The following is a 16495-nucleotide window of genomic DNA, read 5'->3' on the forward strand; positions in this document are numbered from 1 at the left end:
CCTTATTGCACGTAGCCCATAGTGCACATAATAGTCCTTATTGCATGTAGCCCCTAGTGCACATAGTAGTCCTTATTGCACGTAGCCCCTAGTGCACATAGTAGTCCTTATTGCACGTAGCCCATAGTGCACATAATAGTCCTTATTGCACGTAGCCCATAGTGCACATAGTAGTCCTTATTGCACGTAGCCCCTAGTGCACATAGTAGTCCTTATTGCACGTAGCCCATAGTGCACATAGTAGTCCTTATTGCACGTAGCCCATAGTGCACATAGTAGTCCTTATTGCACGTAGCCCCTAGTGCACATAGTAGTCCTTATTGCACGTAGCCCATAGTGCAATAGTCCTTATTGCACGTAGCCCATAGTGCACATAGTAGTCCTTATTGCACGTAGCCCCTAGTGCACATAGTAGTCCTTATTGCACGTAGCCCATAGTGCACATAGTAGTCCTTATTGCACGTAGCCCCTAGTGCACATAGTAGTCCTTATTGCACGTAGCCCATAGTGCACATAGTAGTCCTTATTGCACGTAGCCCATAGTGCACATAGTAGTCCTTATTGCACGTAGCCCCTAGTGCACATAGTAGTCCTTATTGCACGTAGCCCCTAGTGCACATAGTAGTCCTTATTGCAAGTAGCCCCTAGTGCACATAGTAGTCCTTATTGCACGTAGCCCATAGTGCACATAGTAGTCCTTATTGCACGTAGCCCATAGTGCAATAGTCCTTATTGCACGTAGCCCATAGTGCACATAGTAGTCCTTATTACACGTAGCCCCTAGTGCACATAGTAGTCCTTATTGCACGTAGCCCATAGTGCACATAGTAGTCCTTATTGCACGTAGCCCATAGTGCACATAGTAGTCCTTATTGCACGTAGCCCATAGTGCACATAGTAGTCCTTATTGCACGTAGCCCATAGTGCACATAGTAGTCCTTATTGCACGTAGCCCATAGTGCACATAGTAGTCCTTATTGCACGTAGCCCATAGTGCACATAGTAGTCCTTATTGCACGTAGCCCATAGTGCACATAGTAGTCCTTATTGCACGTAGCCCATAGTGCACATAGTAGTCCTTATTGCACGTAGCCCATAGTGCACATAGTAGTCCTTATTGCACGTAGCCCATAGTGCACATAGTAGTCCTTATTGCACGTAGCCCATAGTGCACATAGTAGTCCTTATTGCACGTAGCCCATAGTGCACATAGTAGTCCTTATTGCACGTAGCCCATAGTGCACATAGTAGTCCTTATTGCACGTAGCCCATAGTGCACATAGTAGTCCTTATTGCACGTAGCCCATAGTGCACATAGTAGTCCTTATTGCACGTAGCCCATAGTGCACATAGTAGTCCTTATTGCACGTAGCCCATAGTGCACATAGTAGACCTTATTGCACGTAGCCCATAGTGCACATAGTAGTCCTTATTGCACGTAGCCCATAGTGCACATAGTAGTCCTTATTGCACGTAGCCCATAGTGCACATAGTAGACCTTATTGCACGTAGCCCATAGTGCACATAGTAGTCCTTATTGCACGTAGCCCATAGTGCACATAGTAGTCCTTATTGCACGTAGCCCATAGTGCACATAGTAGTCCTTATTGCACGTAGCCCATAGTGCACATAGTAGTCCTTATTGCACGTAGCCCATAGTGCACATAGTAGTCCTTATTGCACGTAGCCCATAGTGCACATAGTAGTCCTTATTGCACGTAGCCCATAGTGCACATAGTAGTCCTTATTGCACGTAGCCCATAGTGCACATAGTAGTCCTTATTGCACGTAGCCCATAGTGCACATAGTAGTCCTTATTGCACGTAGCCCATAGTGCACATAATAGTCCTTATTGCACGTAGCCCCTAGTGCACATAGTAGTCCTTATTGCACGTAGCCCATAGTGCACATAATAGTCCTTATTGCACGTAGCCCATAGTGCACATAGTAGTCCTTATTGCACGTAGCCCATAGTGCACATAATAGTCCTTATTGCACGTAGCCCATAGTGCACATAGTAGTCCTTATTGCACGTAGCCCATAGTGCACATAGTAGTCCTTATTGCACGTAGCCCATAGTGCACATAATAGTCCTTATTGCATGTAGCCCCTAGTGTACATAGTAGTCCTTATTGCACGTAGCCCCTAGTGCACATAGTAGTCCTTATTGCACGTAGCCCATAGTGCACATAATAGTCCTTATTGCACGTAGCCCATAGTGCACATAGTAGTCCTTATTGCACGTAGCCCCTAGTGCACATAGTAGTCCTTATTGCACGTAGCCCATAGTGCACATAGTAGTCCTTATTGCACGTAGCCCCTAGTGCACATAGTAGTCCTTATTGCACGTAGCCCATAGTGCACATAGTAGTCCTTATTGCACGTAGCCCATAGTGCAATAGTCCTTATTGCACGTAGCCCATAGTGCACATAGTAGTCCTTATTGCACGTAGCCCATAGTGCACATAGTAGTCCTTATTACACGTAGCCCCTAGTGCACATAGTAGTCCTTATTGCACGTAGCCCATAGTGCACATAGTAGTCCTTATTGCATGTAGCCCCTAGTGCACATAGTAGTCCTTATTGCACGTAGCCCCTAGTGCACATAGTAGTCCTTATTGCACGTAGCCCATAGTGCACATAATAGTCCTTATTGCACGTAGCCCATAGTGCACATAGTAGTCCTTATTGCACGTAGCCCCTAGTGCACATAGTAGTCCTTATTGCACGTAGCCCATAGTGCACATAGTAGTCCTTATTGCACGTAGCCCCTAGTGCACATAGTAGTCCTTATTGCACGTAGCCCATAGTGCACATAGTAGTCCTTATTGCACGTAGCCCATAGTGCACATAGTAGTCCTTTTTGCACGTAGCCCCTAGTGCACATAGTAGTCCTTATTGCACGTAGCCCATAGTGCACATAGTAGTCCTTATTGCACGTAGCCCATAGTGCAATAGTCCTTATTGCACGTAGCCCATAGTGCACATAGTAGTCCTTATTGCACGTAGCCCCTAGTGCACATAGTAGTCCTTATTGCACGTAGCCCCTAGTGCACATAGTAGTCCTTATTGCACGTAGCCCATAGTGCACATAGTAGTCCTTATTGCACGTAGCCCATAGTGCACATAGTAGTCCTTATTGCACGTAGCCCATAGTGCACATAGTAGTCCTTATTGCACGTAGCCCATAGTGCACATAGTAGTCCTTATTGCACGTAGCCCATAGTGCAATAGTCCTTATTGCACGTAGCCCATAGTGCACATAGTAGTCCTTATTGCACGTAGCCCCTAGTGCACATAGTAGTCCTTATTGCACGTAGCCCCTAGTGCACATAGTAGTCCTTATTGCACGTAGCCCATAGTGCACATAGTAGTCCTTATTGCACGTAGCCCATAGTGCACATAGTAGTCCTTATTGCACGTAGCCCATAGTGCACATAGTAGTCCTTATTGCACGTAGCCCATAGTGCACATAGTAGTCCTTATTGCACGTAGCCCATAGTGCACATAGTAGTCCTTATTGCACGTAGCCCATAGTGCACATAGTAGTCCTTATTGCACGTAGCCCATAGTGCACATAGTAGTCCTTATTGCACGTAGCCCATAGTGCACATAGTAGTCCTTATTGCACGTAGCCCATAGTGCACATAGTAGTCCTTATTGCACGTAGCCCATAGTGCACATAGTAGTCCTTATTGCACGTAGCCCCTAGTGCACATAGTAGTCCTTATTGCACGTAGCCCCTAGTGCACATAGTAGTCCTTATTGCACGTAGCCCCTAGTGCACATAGTAGTCCTTATTGCACGTAGCCCATAGTGCACATAGTAGTCCTTATTGCACGTAGCCCATAGTGCACATAGTAGTCCTTATTGCACGTAGCCCATAGTGCACATAGTAGTCCTTATTGCACGTAGCCCATAGTGCACATATTAGTCCTTATTGCACGTAGCCCATAGTGCACATAGTAGTCCTTATTGCACGTAGCCCATAGTGCACATAGTAGTCCTTATTGCACGTAGCCCCTAGTGCACATAGTAGTCCTTATTGCACGTAGCCCCTAGTGCACATAGTAGTCCTTATTGCACGTAGCCCATAGTGCACATAGTAGTCCTTATTGCACGTAGCCCATAGTGCACATAGTAGTCCTTATTGCACGTAGCCCATAGTGCACATAGTAGTCCTTATTGCACGTAGCCCATAGTGCACATAGTAGTCCTTATTGCACGTAGCCCATAGTGCACATAGTAGTCCTTATTGCACGTAGCCCATAGTGCACATAGTAGTCCTTATTGCACGTAGCCCCTAGTGCACATAGTAGTCCTTATTGCACGTAGCCCATAGTGCACATAGTAGTCCTTATTGCACGTAGCCCATAGTGCACATAGTAGTCCTTATTGCACGTAGCCCCTAGTGCACATAGTAGTCCTTATTGCACGTAGCCCATAGTGCACATAGTAGTCCTTATTGCACGTAGCCCATAGTGCACATAGTAGTCCTTATTGCACGTAGCCCATAGTGCACATAGTAGTCCTTATTGCACGTAGCCCATAGTGCACATAGTAGTCCTTATTGCACGTAGCCCATAGTGCACATAGTAGTCCTTATTGCACGTAGCCCCTAGTGCACATAGTAGTCCTTATTGCACGTAGCCCATAGTGCACATAGTAGTCCTTATTGCACGTAGCCCATAGTGCACATAGTAGTCCTTATTGCACGTAGCCCCTAGTGCACATAGTAGTCCTTATTGCACGTAGCCCCTAGTGCACATAGTAGTCCTTATTGCACGTAGCCCCTAGTGCACATAGTAGTCCTTATTGCACGTAGCCCATAGTGCACATAGTAGTCCTTATTGCACGTAGCCCATAGTGCACATAGTAGTCCTTATTGCACGTAGCCCATAGTGCACATAGTAGTCCTTATTGCACGTAGCCCATAGTGCACATAGTAGTCCTTATTGCACGTAGCCCATAGTGCACATAGTAGTCCTTATTGCACGTAGCCCATAGTGCACATAGTAGTCCTTATTGCACGTAGCCCCTAGTGCACATAGTAGTCCTTATTGCACGTAGCCCATAGTGCACATAGTAGTCCTTATTGCACGTAGCCCATAGTGCACATAGTAGTCCTTATTGCACGTAGCCCATAGTGCACATAGTAGTCCTTATTGCACGTAGCCCATAGTGCACATAGTAGTCCTTATTGCACGTAGCCCATAGTGCACATAGTAGTCCTTATTGCACGTAGCCCATAGTGCACATAGTAGACCTTATTGCAAGTAGCCCATAGTGCACATAGTAGTCCTTATTGCACGTAGCCCATAGTGCACATAGTAGTCCTTATTGCACGTAGCCCCTAGTGCACATAGTAGTCCTTATTGCACGTAGCCCCTAGTGCACATAGTAGTCCTTATTGCACGTAGCCCCTAGTGCACATAGTAGTCCTTATTGCACGTAGCCCATAGTGCACATAGTAGTCCTTATTGCACGTAGCCCATAGTGCACATAGTAGTCCTTATTGCACGTAGCCCATAGTGCACATAGTAGTCCTTATTGCACGTAGCCCATAGTGCACATAGTAGTCCTTATTGCACGTAGCCCATAGTGCACATAGTAGTCCTTATTGCACGTAGCCCATAGTGCACATAGTAGTCCTTATTGCACGTAGCCCCTAGTGCACATAGTAGTCCTTATTGCACGTAGCCCATAGTGCACATAGTAGTCCTTATTGCACGTAGCCCATAGTGCACATAGTAGTCCTTATTGCACGTAGCCCCTAGTGCACATAGTAGTCCTTATTGCACGTAGCCCATAGTGCACATAGTAGTCCTTATTGCACGTAGCCCATAGTGCACATAGTAGTCCTTATTGCACGTAGCCCATAGTGCACATAGTAGTCCTTATTGCACGTAGCCCATAGTGCACATAGTAGTCCTTATTGCACGTAGCCCATAGTGCACATAGTAGTCCTTATTGCACGTAGCCCATAGTGCACATAGTAGACCTTATTGCAAGTAGCCCATAGTGCACATAGTAGTCCTTATTGCACGTAGCCCATAGTGCACATAGTAGTCCTTATTGCACGTAGCCCCTAGTGCACATAGTAGTCCTTATTGCACGTAGCCCATAGTGCACATAGTAGTCCTTATTGCACGTAGCCCATAGTGCACATAGTAGTCCTTATTGCACGTAGCCCATAGTGCACATAGTAGTCCTTATTGCACGTAGCCCATAGTGCACATAGTAGACCTTATTGCACGTAGCCCATAGTGCACATAGTAGACCTTATTGCACGTAGCCCATAGTGCACATAGTAGACCTTATTGCACGTAGCCCATAGTGCACATAGTAGTCCTTATTGCACGTAGCCCATAGTGCACATAGTAGTCCTTATTGCACGTAGCCCATAGTGCACATAGTAGACCTTATTGCACGTAGCCCATAGTGCACATAGTAGACCTTATTGCACGTAGCCCATAGTGCACATAGTAGACCTTATTGCACGTAGCCCATAGTGCACATAGTAGTCCTTATTGCACGTAGCCCATAGTGCACATAGTAGTCCTTATTGCACGTAGCCCATAGTGCACATAGTAGACCTTATTGCACGTAGCCCATAGTGCACATAGTAGTCCTTATTGCACGTAGCCCATAGTGCACATAGTAGTCCTTATTGCACGTAGCCCATAGTGCACATAGTAGTCCTTATTGCACGTAGCCCATAGTGCACATAGTAGTCCTTATTGCACGTAGCCCATAGTGCACATAGTAGACCTTATTGCACGTAGCCCATAGTGCACATAGTAGTCCTTATTGCACGTAGCCCCTAGTGCACATAGTAGTCCTTATTGCACGTAGCCCATAGTGCACATAGTAGTCCTTATTGCACGTAGCCCATAGTGCACATAGTAGTCCTTATTGCACGTAGCCCATAGTGCACATAGTAGTCCTTATTGCACGTAGCCCATAGTGCACATAGTAGTCCTTATTGCACGTAGCCCATAGTGCACATAGTAGTCCTTATTGCACGTAGCCCCTAGTGCACATAGTAGTCCTTATTGCACGTAGCCCATAGTGCACATAGTAGTCCTTATTGCACGTAGCCCATAGTGCACATAGTAGTCCTTATTGCACGTAGCCCATAGTGCACATAGTAGTCCTTATTGCACGTAGCCCATAGTGCACATACGTGCTAGACTAAGTTCCAGTGACCAAACTGACCATATTGCAAGAGTCCACAAGGATTGTGAATTACATTCACCCATTCACATGGGTTGAAGGTAGAGTAAGTGATAAACAGAATATGCATTTTATCAATCAGAAGAGAGTACCCTTTTATCAGCTTAAATTTTTATTCTGTTCCAGTTCCAATTTTGGCAAAAAATGGCAGATCTACAAGCTCGTAAATCTGCTATTTAAAACAAATTGAAACATCTTGAGAGAACTACTTGAAAATAAGTCATTTGTAGAATCGGCCTTGGCTCTCCTCTGTGTGTATAGGAAAGAAAGAAAGAAAGAAAGAAAGAAAGAAAGAAAGAAAGAAAGAAAGAGCAACCAGCTAGTGCATTGTGTCAAGTTCAGGACTGACACTACAACCGGGTGCTATCCCAGTGTTTGACTGTACTCTGTTGCTGTTATTACATTCATGTTTCGCCTGGAATGGAGCCAGCTTAGGTGGTTCGGGCATCTGGTTAGGATGCCTCTCGGACGTCTCCCTAGGGAGGTCCTCGAGGCATGTCCCACTGGGAGGAGACCCCGGGGCAGACCAAAGTGCAGTTGGAGGAAACAAATCGACTCACTGGCCTTGGAATGCCTTGGGATCCCCCAGGAGGAAGTTACTAATGTTGCTCTGGAGAGGGAAGTCTGGAGCTCTCTGGTGGAGCTGTTGCCCCCGCCTCCCGACTACGGATAAGCTGTTGATGGATGGATGGATGGATGGATGGACTGCTGCTTTGCTGGGGGTTATATAGCCTACGCCTACGGGAGTCATCCACATGATCTCCACACTCCTCTCCATTGAGCAACTGTCGGTGTGAGAGCAAGCCACCAACTGCTTATCAATTATAAGGGTCGTATGGCCACCTGAACCCTTTGTTTATTGTTGTGTTATTCCTTATTGGTTTTGTGTTTTGGTTTTTTTGGCACATTGGGCCAATAGGCCTACCATCCTATTACCCCTGATGGCCTACCTGTTGGTTGGAAACACATTTTAACAAACGTTTTAATAGACTATACTGTTCCACTGAAGTGTCCTACTGGTATCTAATCCCTCCTTGTAAGCCTACTAAGTACATTTTATATTCTCTTGGATGCATCTATTATTGTTGAATAATGAAATGTCTTACTTTTGATAAATTAATTCCATAATAAAGTCCAAATTTCAGACTGACCCCTCCACGAAAAGGCCTCGTTGTCCTGAACCCTTATCTATCATTTATATATTATGGATCAATAGTGTGGACTTAGACTGTTATTCGTCTGTGGTACTCATTATTGCTGCTGACTGCTTAATTTAATAAAGGCTACAAAAGCGTTTATTAAATTAAGCAGTTAGCAGCAAACACGTTTCTGCCTGCCTTTATATACATGTAAGAGGAACTGTGTGAGGAGTCATTAAGTACTCAAGGTATTCATTTACAATGTATTCCTGGGGCGCAAGTCCCTATAGGTGGCGTACGTACGGCTACAGGTTAATTCATTGCCTATACCACCCTGTTACACTGGCCTATACCACCCTGTTACACAGGGTGGCAGCGGTGGCCGAACGGATAGCGGCGCGGTCTAGATACCGGAAGGTTCCCAGTTCGAACCAGCCGTCCGACACGTTAAAATTACCACCGCTGAAATGCCCTTGAACAAGGCATCAACCACTACGATGAAATGTGTTCTATGAGCAGGGCCTGGCTGGAAACAAGTTCTTGAGCTTAGCCCAGATACCCTGGGTAAATATAGATTTCATTTCATTTCATTTCATTTCATTTCATTTCATTTCATTTCACACTGGCCTTGTATTCATGATGTGAATATGTGTACGATGACGACCACTGTGCCACTGAAGAAGAAGACATGTGTCCAAAGGAAACTTTGTTTTATCGCTGGTTACGTGCCTAAACTAGGCATAATTATTAGCCTACAAATGTGAGTTCTCGTTCTCTACCAAAAAGTCCAGACCATATATGTATTCCTATGCTGCATTATAGTATTGCGCTGTACCATGGCTCCCCCTAGTGACCGTTTATGCTATGTGCACGCTCCAGCCAGGGTTGCCAAGTCTGCTTATTTCCCGCGACTTTTGGCTTATTTTTTTTTACAGAGATCCTTTTCTTTTCTTTATAGGCAATTTCTTAGTATAATACATTACTAAAACATTAATTATCATAGACATACATAGTATTTATAATGATAAATGCATCAAATATTTTTATTAGGATTATATGGGCATATTATTGGGTTTGTTTTGGCTTGTTTTTGGAGGTGGGTTGGCTTATTTCTCTCACGAGAGTTGGCAACACTGGCTCCAGCGCTAGTGCGCATGTGCAAGTCAACAGACTTTCTGTAGCTAAAGTTGAACAAAACTTGAACCAGTTTGGTCGTTTTTAGGGACAGTCTGTCCTTTTCAACCTGAAGTCTTCAGGTTGAAGACACAAAGAGGACAAGCTTTGAGCGACCAGGGCTTCACTCAAACGTCTTATTTCTCTAACACTGCTCCCAGTCACAACAACAGTTGTGGTAGCTCTCTGCTAAGCTCAGTCCCTCGCTGCTGTTTCTCTGATAAAGTAAGTTATACTATTTTATAGTAGCCTGAAACTAACGTAAGATCTGTTGAAATGCACACTGTCACGTGACAGTGGTCGCTAATTTTGTGGATTTGGTCGTTTTGTATCAGTTATTGTGTCAGACTTTAGTTTGACCGTTTATTTTGTAATGTTTACATAGACGTCTGAAAAGCCAGCGCAGAACACTGACTGCATGTCCTGAACTTATCATTGCTGACGTCTTTGTCTGGTCATTCAGTTATCTTTGTATTAATGCACTCTTAGATTTTTGTCACAGTAGCTGCCTACATAATTAAGTTTTAATGTGTTTAGCGCAATTCAATGAAATAATGTTAGATAACATATTTGTTTTAATGGCAGGAATTCATTAATAAAACATATGTTCGGAGACACATGTACAAAATGTATATTGGACTTTAGCACATAGCTTTACAACCTCACCAACCTTAATCCAAAAACTATTAAAATATAAGGCCTTCTACAGCAAGCAACTCATTCCTCTCCTAATGTAATGCGCTGGGCCTGGGTGATACAATTAATCAGATTAGTAATACTATTGCAAATGAATTGTTTTATTATAAATAAATAAAATAAAACAATTGCAAATAAATGCACAGATCATTTGTCTCGAGATCTGTAGCTTCGAGATCCGCCAGGGAAGAAAAGAGAGGGGAAACAAAAGTTTAAAAAGTACATTTGTGTTGATTTCTTTCGCTGGTTCAACTTCTTCCTCTTCTGAGTTGGAGCGCAATGAGCGCATGCATGCAGAAGCAGCGCACGTGTGCATGTGTGCTCAAGAGCAAGCTTGCGCAATGCATTATGGGGCAGATTTGCTTCGCTGTGTTTTTGTAGTGACCATCGGATGGTCCCTACAATTCTCGGTGCATTGTGGGATACTTCAGTCCACTACATTAGGGTGCAAAAATGCTCACTACATATTCGGACACTATAACAAAACCCACTATAACGGAACCCCAAAGTAGTGCACTATATGGGGCATAGGGAATGAATTCGAACGCAGCCATGCACACCAGCTTCCGGTGCGCCGGTAAAAGTGGTCTGTGCGCTACAAATGATGGGCACCCTGGATGAAATGAATTAAATAGTTCCGGGCTTCTAAGGTGATAACAGTTCATTTAGTATTTCCCTCCCTCTCTGAAATCTGAAATGATCTTGTATACAGATTGATTTGATTGTCTAGTAGTCGATCTCTACACTCTGTAAAATTAACAGCCCATGTCTCTTTTATGGGCATAAAAGAGACAGACAGATGGGTGGAACGGGTACTCTGACGCGGGTACAACGGGTATTGCATAGCCAGGTGGGGCATGGATCTCCAACTTCCATCGGTACCGACTCGGTGCTCTACAGCCGGACACCGGTCTAGTATTTCTAACTTTCTAAACCAGCACAGCTACTATAACTGTATGCAGGACTATAGCTTATTATAATTAAGAACAAAAATATGACTTGAATGTTTATGGTTGTTAAAGTTAACAACTTTTTTTCCATTTGGTTATAGTTGACCAGCTTAGAGGCTAGTCAATTGGTTATTTTATTTAATTAAAAATATGTACGTTTTGAATGAAAAATATGAATTATGAGCCTACAGTGACTAGCCCAGCGGGTGCCGTGACACAAGTCCAGTGGTGCTGCAGAATACTTTAATATTTGGAATTTATCAATGTCACTTCAGTTTAACCACTTGGACCACCAAACCTGTGCGCGTGCAGAGACGTGCTGGCCATTGGGAAATTCGGGACAACTCCCGAACGGCCAGTCTGGGCCAGCCGTTTCTTTTTTTTTTTAAATAAAAACAAAACAAAAAAAAAAACACTTAATTTCGAAGATATCTTTTAACAAGGTAACAGCCTATATAATCATGTTGCTTTGTGACATGGTAATGTCGGTGTTTTGTTTCGCCGCCGCGCGCCATCAGTTTGCCGGCACGCGGCATTTGGCCGCGTGCCTAGAGGGCCTCCGCAACTCCACTTCCCGGGCTGAAGTGTGTGTGTGTGTGTGTGTGTGTGTGTGTGTGTGTGTGTGTGTGTGTGTGTGTGTGTGTGCGTGTGCGTGTGCGTGTGCGTGTGCGTGTGCGTGTGCGTGTGCGCGCGTGCGTGCGTGCGTGCGTGCGTGCGCTCTATGTCCGATGGCCATGATGGAGACAGCATGTCAGGTTGCTGAATGATAACTAAACATTCTTTTCTGTTGGTGATCTCCACAGGGCACCACAGGAGGAGATCTCACGCCATCAGGAGAGATGGCCTCCAAAAGACATTCAGCACGGTCAGAGGAACAGCGGGAGATGGACCAGGGACATGGACTGTTTGATGCAACGCTGCAACCCGTAGTAAAGTTGTACAGGATGCGTAGGTACCGTTTTATTTACAGCTAGTTAAATATGTGCTCCTCTCTGACTGTCCTGTTGTACAATGGATTCAAAAAGTGCTGGAATCTTTGCCACTGAGCTAATAGGGCCTGGCAACGTGACGTCAGCAAGGGGCGCATGGCGTGACTAGTGCATGTGTTTGGTCCGATGATTCATTGATCCGAAACCTCAAACCCTAACCTAACCATAACCGCAAGCACGGGAGCAGGCGCTAGTCCGAGGTGCGGACGCATGTCGAACCAATGCTCTGTCGGACCATAGTATGCCTCCCGCATGGCATGTGATATGGTAGCTGTTGTGGAAATAAAAAAGCTTCAGAACTCTAATCTCTCAAGCCAATGGGTTCCCAGAACTAGCGCGCTGCCTTCAGCACACCCCTGCTTGTAGATCTGCTATTTTCGACACGCGGCACATACATTCCATTGTAACACACGTGCCAGTTTCAGGTTACTTACTGTGACGGCAGCTAGAGGCGGCATACACTGTGTATGCCTTGATCCCGCCTCTAGCTGCCGCTGATTGGCCAGGCCGTTTGGTGGCCGGAGCATCTAGTCTGCCTGAGAGTTCCCAGATGGGAGCAGGAGGGGGGAACCCAGTGTACTCTGCTGGAGTCAGGTTAGATAGTGCCTGCTATACCACTGAACAAATTGGTATCATCACCTACCTTACATGTTTTCACACACTTCTTCATGACTGTTGGTAGGTCATTGCAAATGAGTTTGTTTGGCTAGGTGTACAGAAATGGACAATGAGACATTTAGATTTGTTTTTGTTCATGCAAGGAAGGTGTCCACTGTCCAAACATATACGGTTCAAGAAATAGGAAAACGGTAAACGTACATGCCTAATTCAAGCACAAGTCTAAAGCAGTACCTTTTGATGAGGGAACTGTCTAGAGCTGAATACACACGTAGCTAGCATAGGACGTAGCATTCAAAATGTTTGGTGCCGACCATGTGGCTATAGAAAAAGGTAATGAGTAGAATGCATATGATAACAGAAAATAGTAAATGTAATCATGAAAAAACAAATGCAATCATGAGAAAAACAATCATTGAACATGTGAGTTTAAAACATATTGTAAGGACCCTGCAAAAGACCTTGCTGTATCTTGCTCCTCCAAGGGAGCTAGCTCTCTTGGCGTGGCTTATTTTTAAAACCAGCCCCCAAAAAAGCAACGCGTTGTCCATTTGAATAAAGACCTGGACTGGCGTGAGAACACAGAAGGCCGTCTACAAAAAGGGACAGAGCAGGCTGTAACGATACATGTAACGATACATTTTAACACAATCATCAGTAGTTTTTTTCAGAGGTGCAGCACCTTCAGCTGGCGGTGCATACGGAGCGGTACAGACTCTCTTTTATGCCAACTTCCATCCGACTCTATAATGCAAATACATAACAACAGTCTCCCCTAATGCATACTGTCCTATGTTTGCCCTGGTCTTGTGTGGTTTTGTCCACCTGTGTCTCTTTAGTTGTATTTATGTGTCACATTATGCTGCTGTATCTCATCTACTAGCAACCGAGAGGCTGATCACAGAGAGTGACAGAAAACACAATGTGTTTCTCTCTGCTGATGTTACCTCCCCTCTCCTCCTTCTCTCTGCTGATGTTACCTCCCCTCTCCTCCTTCTCTCTGCTGATGTTACTCTCCTCCTTCCAGATTTCGAGGAGGTTTCCCCTGAACAGCAGGAGAGGAGCCGCAGTCTGGTCCAGGTGAAACTAGAAGCTCCACTGATTAAAGAGGAACAGCAGGAGAGGAGCCGCAGTCTGGTCCAGGTGAAACTAGAAGCTCCACTGATTAAAGAGGAACAGCAGGAGAGGAGCCACAGTCTGGTCCAGGTGAAACTAGAAGCTCCACTGATTAAAGAAGAACAGCAGGAGAGGAGCCGCAGTCTGGTCCAGGTGAAACTAGAAGCTCCACTGATTAAAGAGGAACAGCAGGAGAGAAGCCGCAGTCTGGTCCAGGTGAAACTAGAAGCTCCACTGATTAAAGAGGAACAGCAGGAGAGGAGCCGCAGTCTGGTTCAAGTGAAACTAGAACATCCACAGATTAAATAGGAACAGCAGGAGAGGAGCCGCAGTCTGGTTCAAGTGAAACTAGAACATCCACAGATTAAAGAGTTACAGCACGAGAGGAGCTGCAGTCTGGTCCAGGTGAAACTAGAAGCTCCACTGATTAAAGAGGAACAGGAGATGCTATTTCAAAGACCAAAGGAGGGTGATGGGTCAATGTTCACATTAGTAGCTGTAAAAAATGAAGATGATGAAAACAGAAAGACGCCTCTGGCCAGCACCTCAACTAAACACATGGTTGTGTGTAAAGAGGAAGTTTCTCCTGAACAGGAGAGGAGCTCCAGTCTACTCCAGGAGGAACCAGAGCCTCCACACGTTAAAGGGGAACAGGAGGAACTACTTCAAAGACCAGAGGAACCTGTTGGGTCAATGTTGACATTACTAGCAGTGAAAAGTGATGAAGACATCTCTTCACACTGCCCTGAAGTGGAAGTTAAACTTGAATCTGACAATGAACTCACTGAAGACGGTGATGATTGGGGGGAGACAAGTGGATGTGGCCACACTGGAGAAAAACCTTTCCAATGTAAACATTGTGACAAGAGTTTCAGTCTGTCAAATCACCTGAAGACACACCAGCGTATCCACACAGGTGAAAAACCTTTACAATGTAAACATTGTGACAAGTGTTTCAATTTTCCATTTACTCTGAAGAGACACCAGCGTATCCACACTGGAGAAAAACCTTTTCATTGTAAACATTGTGACAAGAGTTTCACTCAGTCAACTCATCTCAAGACACACCAGCGTGTCCACACTGGAGAAAAACCTTTCCAATGTAAACATTGTGACAAGAGTTTCAGTCGGTCAAGTGATCTGAAGACACACCATCTTGTCCACACTGGAGAAAAACCTTTTCAGTGTAAACATTGTGACAAGAGTTTCACTCAGGCAGGTGATCTGAAGACACACCAACGTATCCACACACCTTTTCAGTGTAAACATTGTGACAAGAGTTTCACTCAGTCAACTCATCTCAAGACACACCAGCGTGTCCACACTGGAGAAAAACCTTTCCAATGTAAACATTGTGACAAGAGTTTCAGTCGGTCAAGTGATCTGAAGACACACCAGCGTGTCCACACTGGAGAAAAACCTTTTCATTGTAAACATTGTGACAAGAGTTTCAGACAGTCAGGTGATCTGAAGATACACCAGCATGTCCACACTGGAGACAAACCTTTTCATTGTAAACATTGTGACAAGAGTTTCAGTCGGTCAAGTGATCTGAAGACACACCATCTTGTCCACACTGGAGAAAAACCTTTTCAGTGTAAACATTGTGACAAGAGTTTCAATTTTGCATGTACTCTGAAGAGACACCAGCGTGTCCACACTGGAGAAAAACCTTTTCATTGTAAACATTGTGACAAAAGTTTCAGACAGTCAGGTGATCTGAAGACACACCAGCATGTCCACACTGGAGAAAAACCTTTTCATTGTAAACATTGTGACAAGAGTTTCACTCAGTCAACTCATCTCAGGACACACCAGCGTGTCCACACTGATGAAAAACCTTTTCAGTGTAAACATTGTGACAAGAGTTTCAATTATCCATGTACTCTGAAGAGACACCAGCGTGTCCACACTGGAGAAAAACCTTTTCATTGTAAACATTGTGACAAGAGTTTCAGACAGTCAGGTGATCTGAAGACACACCAGCATGTCCACACTGGAGAAAAACCTTTTCATTGTAAACATTGTGACAAGAGTTTCACTCAGTCAACTCATCTCAGGACACACCAGCAAGTCCACACTGGTGAAAAACCTTTTCAGTGTAAACATTGTGACAAGAGTTTCAGTCGGTCAAGTACTCTGAAGACACACCAGCGTGTCCACACTAGGGATGGAGCTCGATAACCGATACCCGACAAAATCCGATAACAAGCTTATTGAGTAACCGTTATCAATAAGCTTTGGGCTTATCAAGCCTGTTATGGAGCATAGCGGCCCATGACATCATCTTGCCACACTAATAGACAGCGCAACACCCCGTCCTTTGTCCGCCTTCTCCTACCAAACCACACCGTTTGTACACATCTCACCATGCACAACACCAACAGCATGCCTGTCCAGACATCAACCACTACTTTGCATCCATGCAACTGTCATATTTACTGTACAAATATTACTTTTGCCAGACACACTGTTATTGCGCAACATTTCGCTGTGATGCAAATTACATCACAACTTCATCATTCCCCGCCACCTCCCCTTTTCACTGCACACACACACATACACACGTGCGCACACA

At 44.8% G+C, this 16495-nt stretch overlaps 2 protein-coding genes across 2 annotated transcripts in view; both read left to right on the forward strand.

Moving 5' to 3' along the window:
• LOC306932970 (uncharacterized protein) overlaps nucleotides 1-16495 on the forward strand; it is a 293356-nt gene that overhangs the window by 88886 nt on the left and 187975 nt on the right. The window lies entirely within an intron of this gene.
• On the forward strand, nucleotides 9676-15158 carry LOC306932271 (uncharacterized protein). The gene is made up of 3 exons (XM_079514017.1): nucleotides 9676-9773; nucleotides 11998-12142; nucleotides 13829-15158. The coding sequence occupies exons 2-3, from the start codon at nucleotides 12034-12036 to the stop codon at nucleotides 14224-14226; spliced, it is 507 nt and encodes a 168-aa protein (XP_079370143.1). The 5' UTR covers nucleotides 9676-9773; nucleotides 11998-12033; the 3' UTR covers nucleotides 14227-15158.

Source organism: Electrona antarctica (assembly GCF_951216825.1).
Source record: "Electrona antarctica genome assembly, chromosome: 11".
NCBI lineage: Eukaryota > Metazoa > Chordata > Actinopteri > Myctophiformes > Myctophidae > Electrona > Electrona antarctica.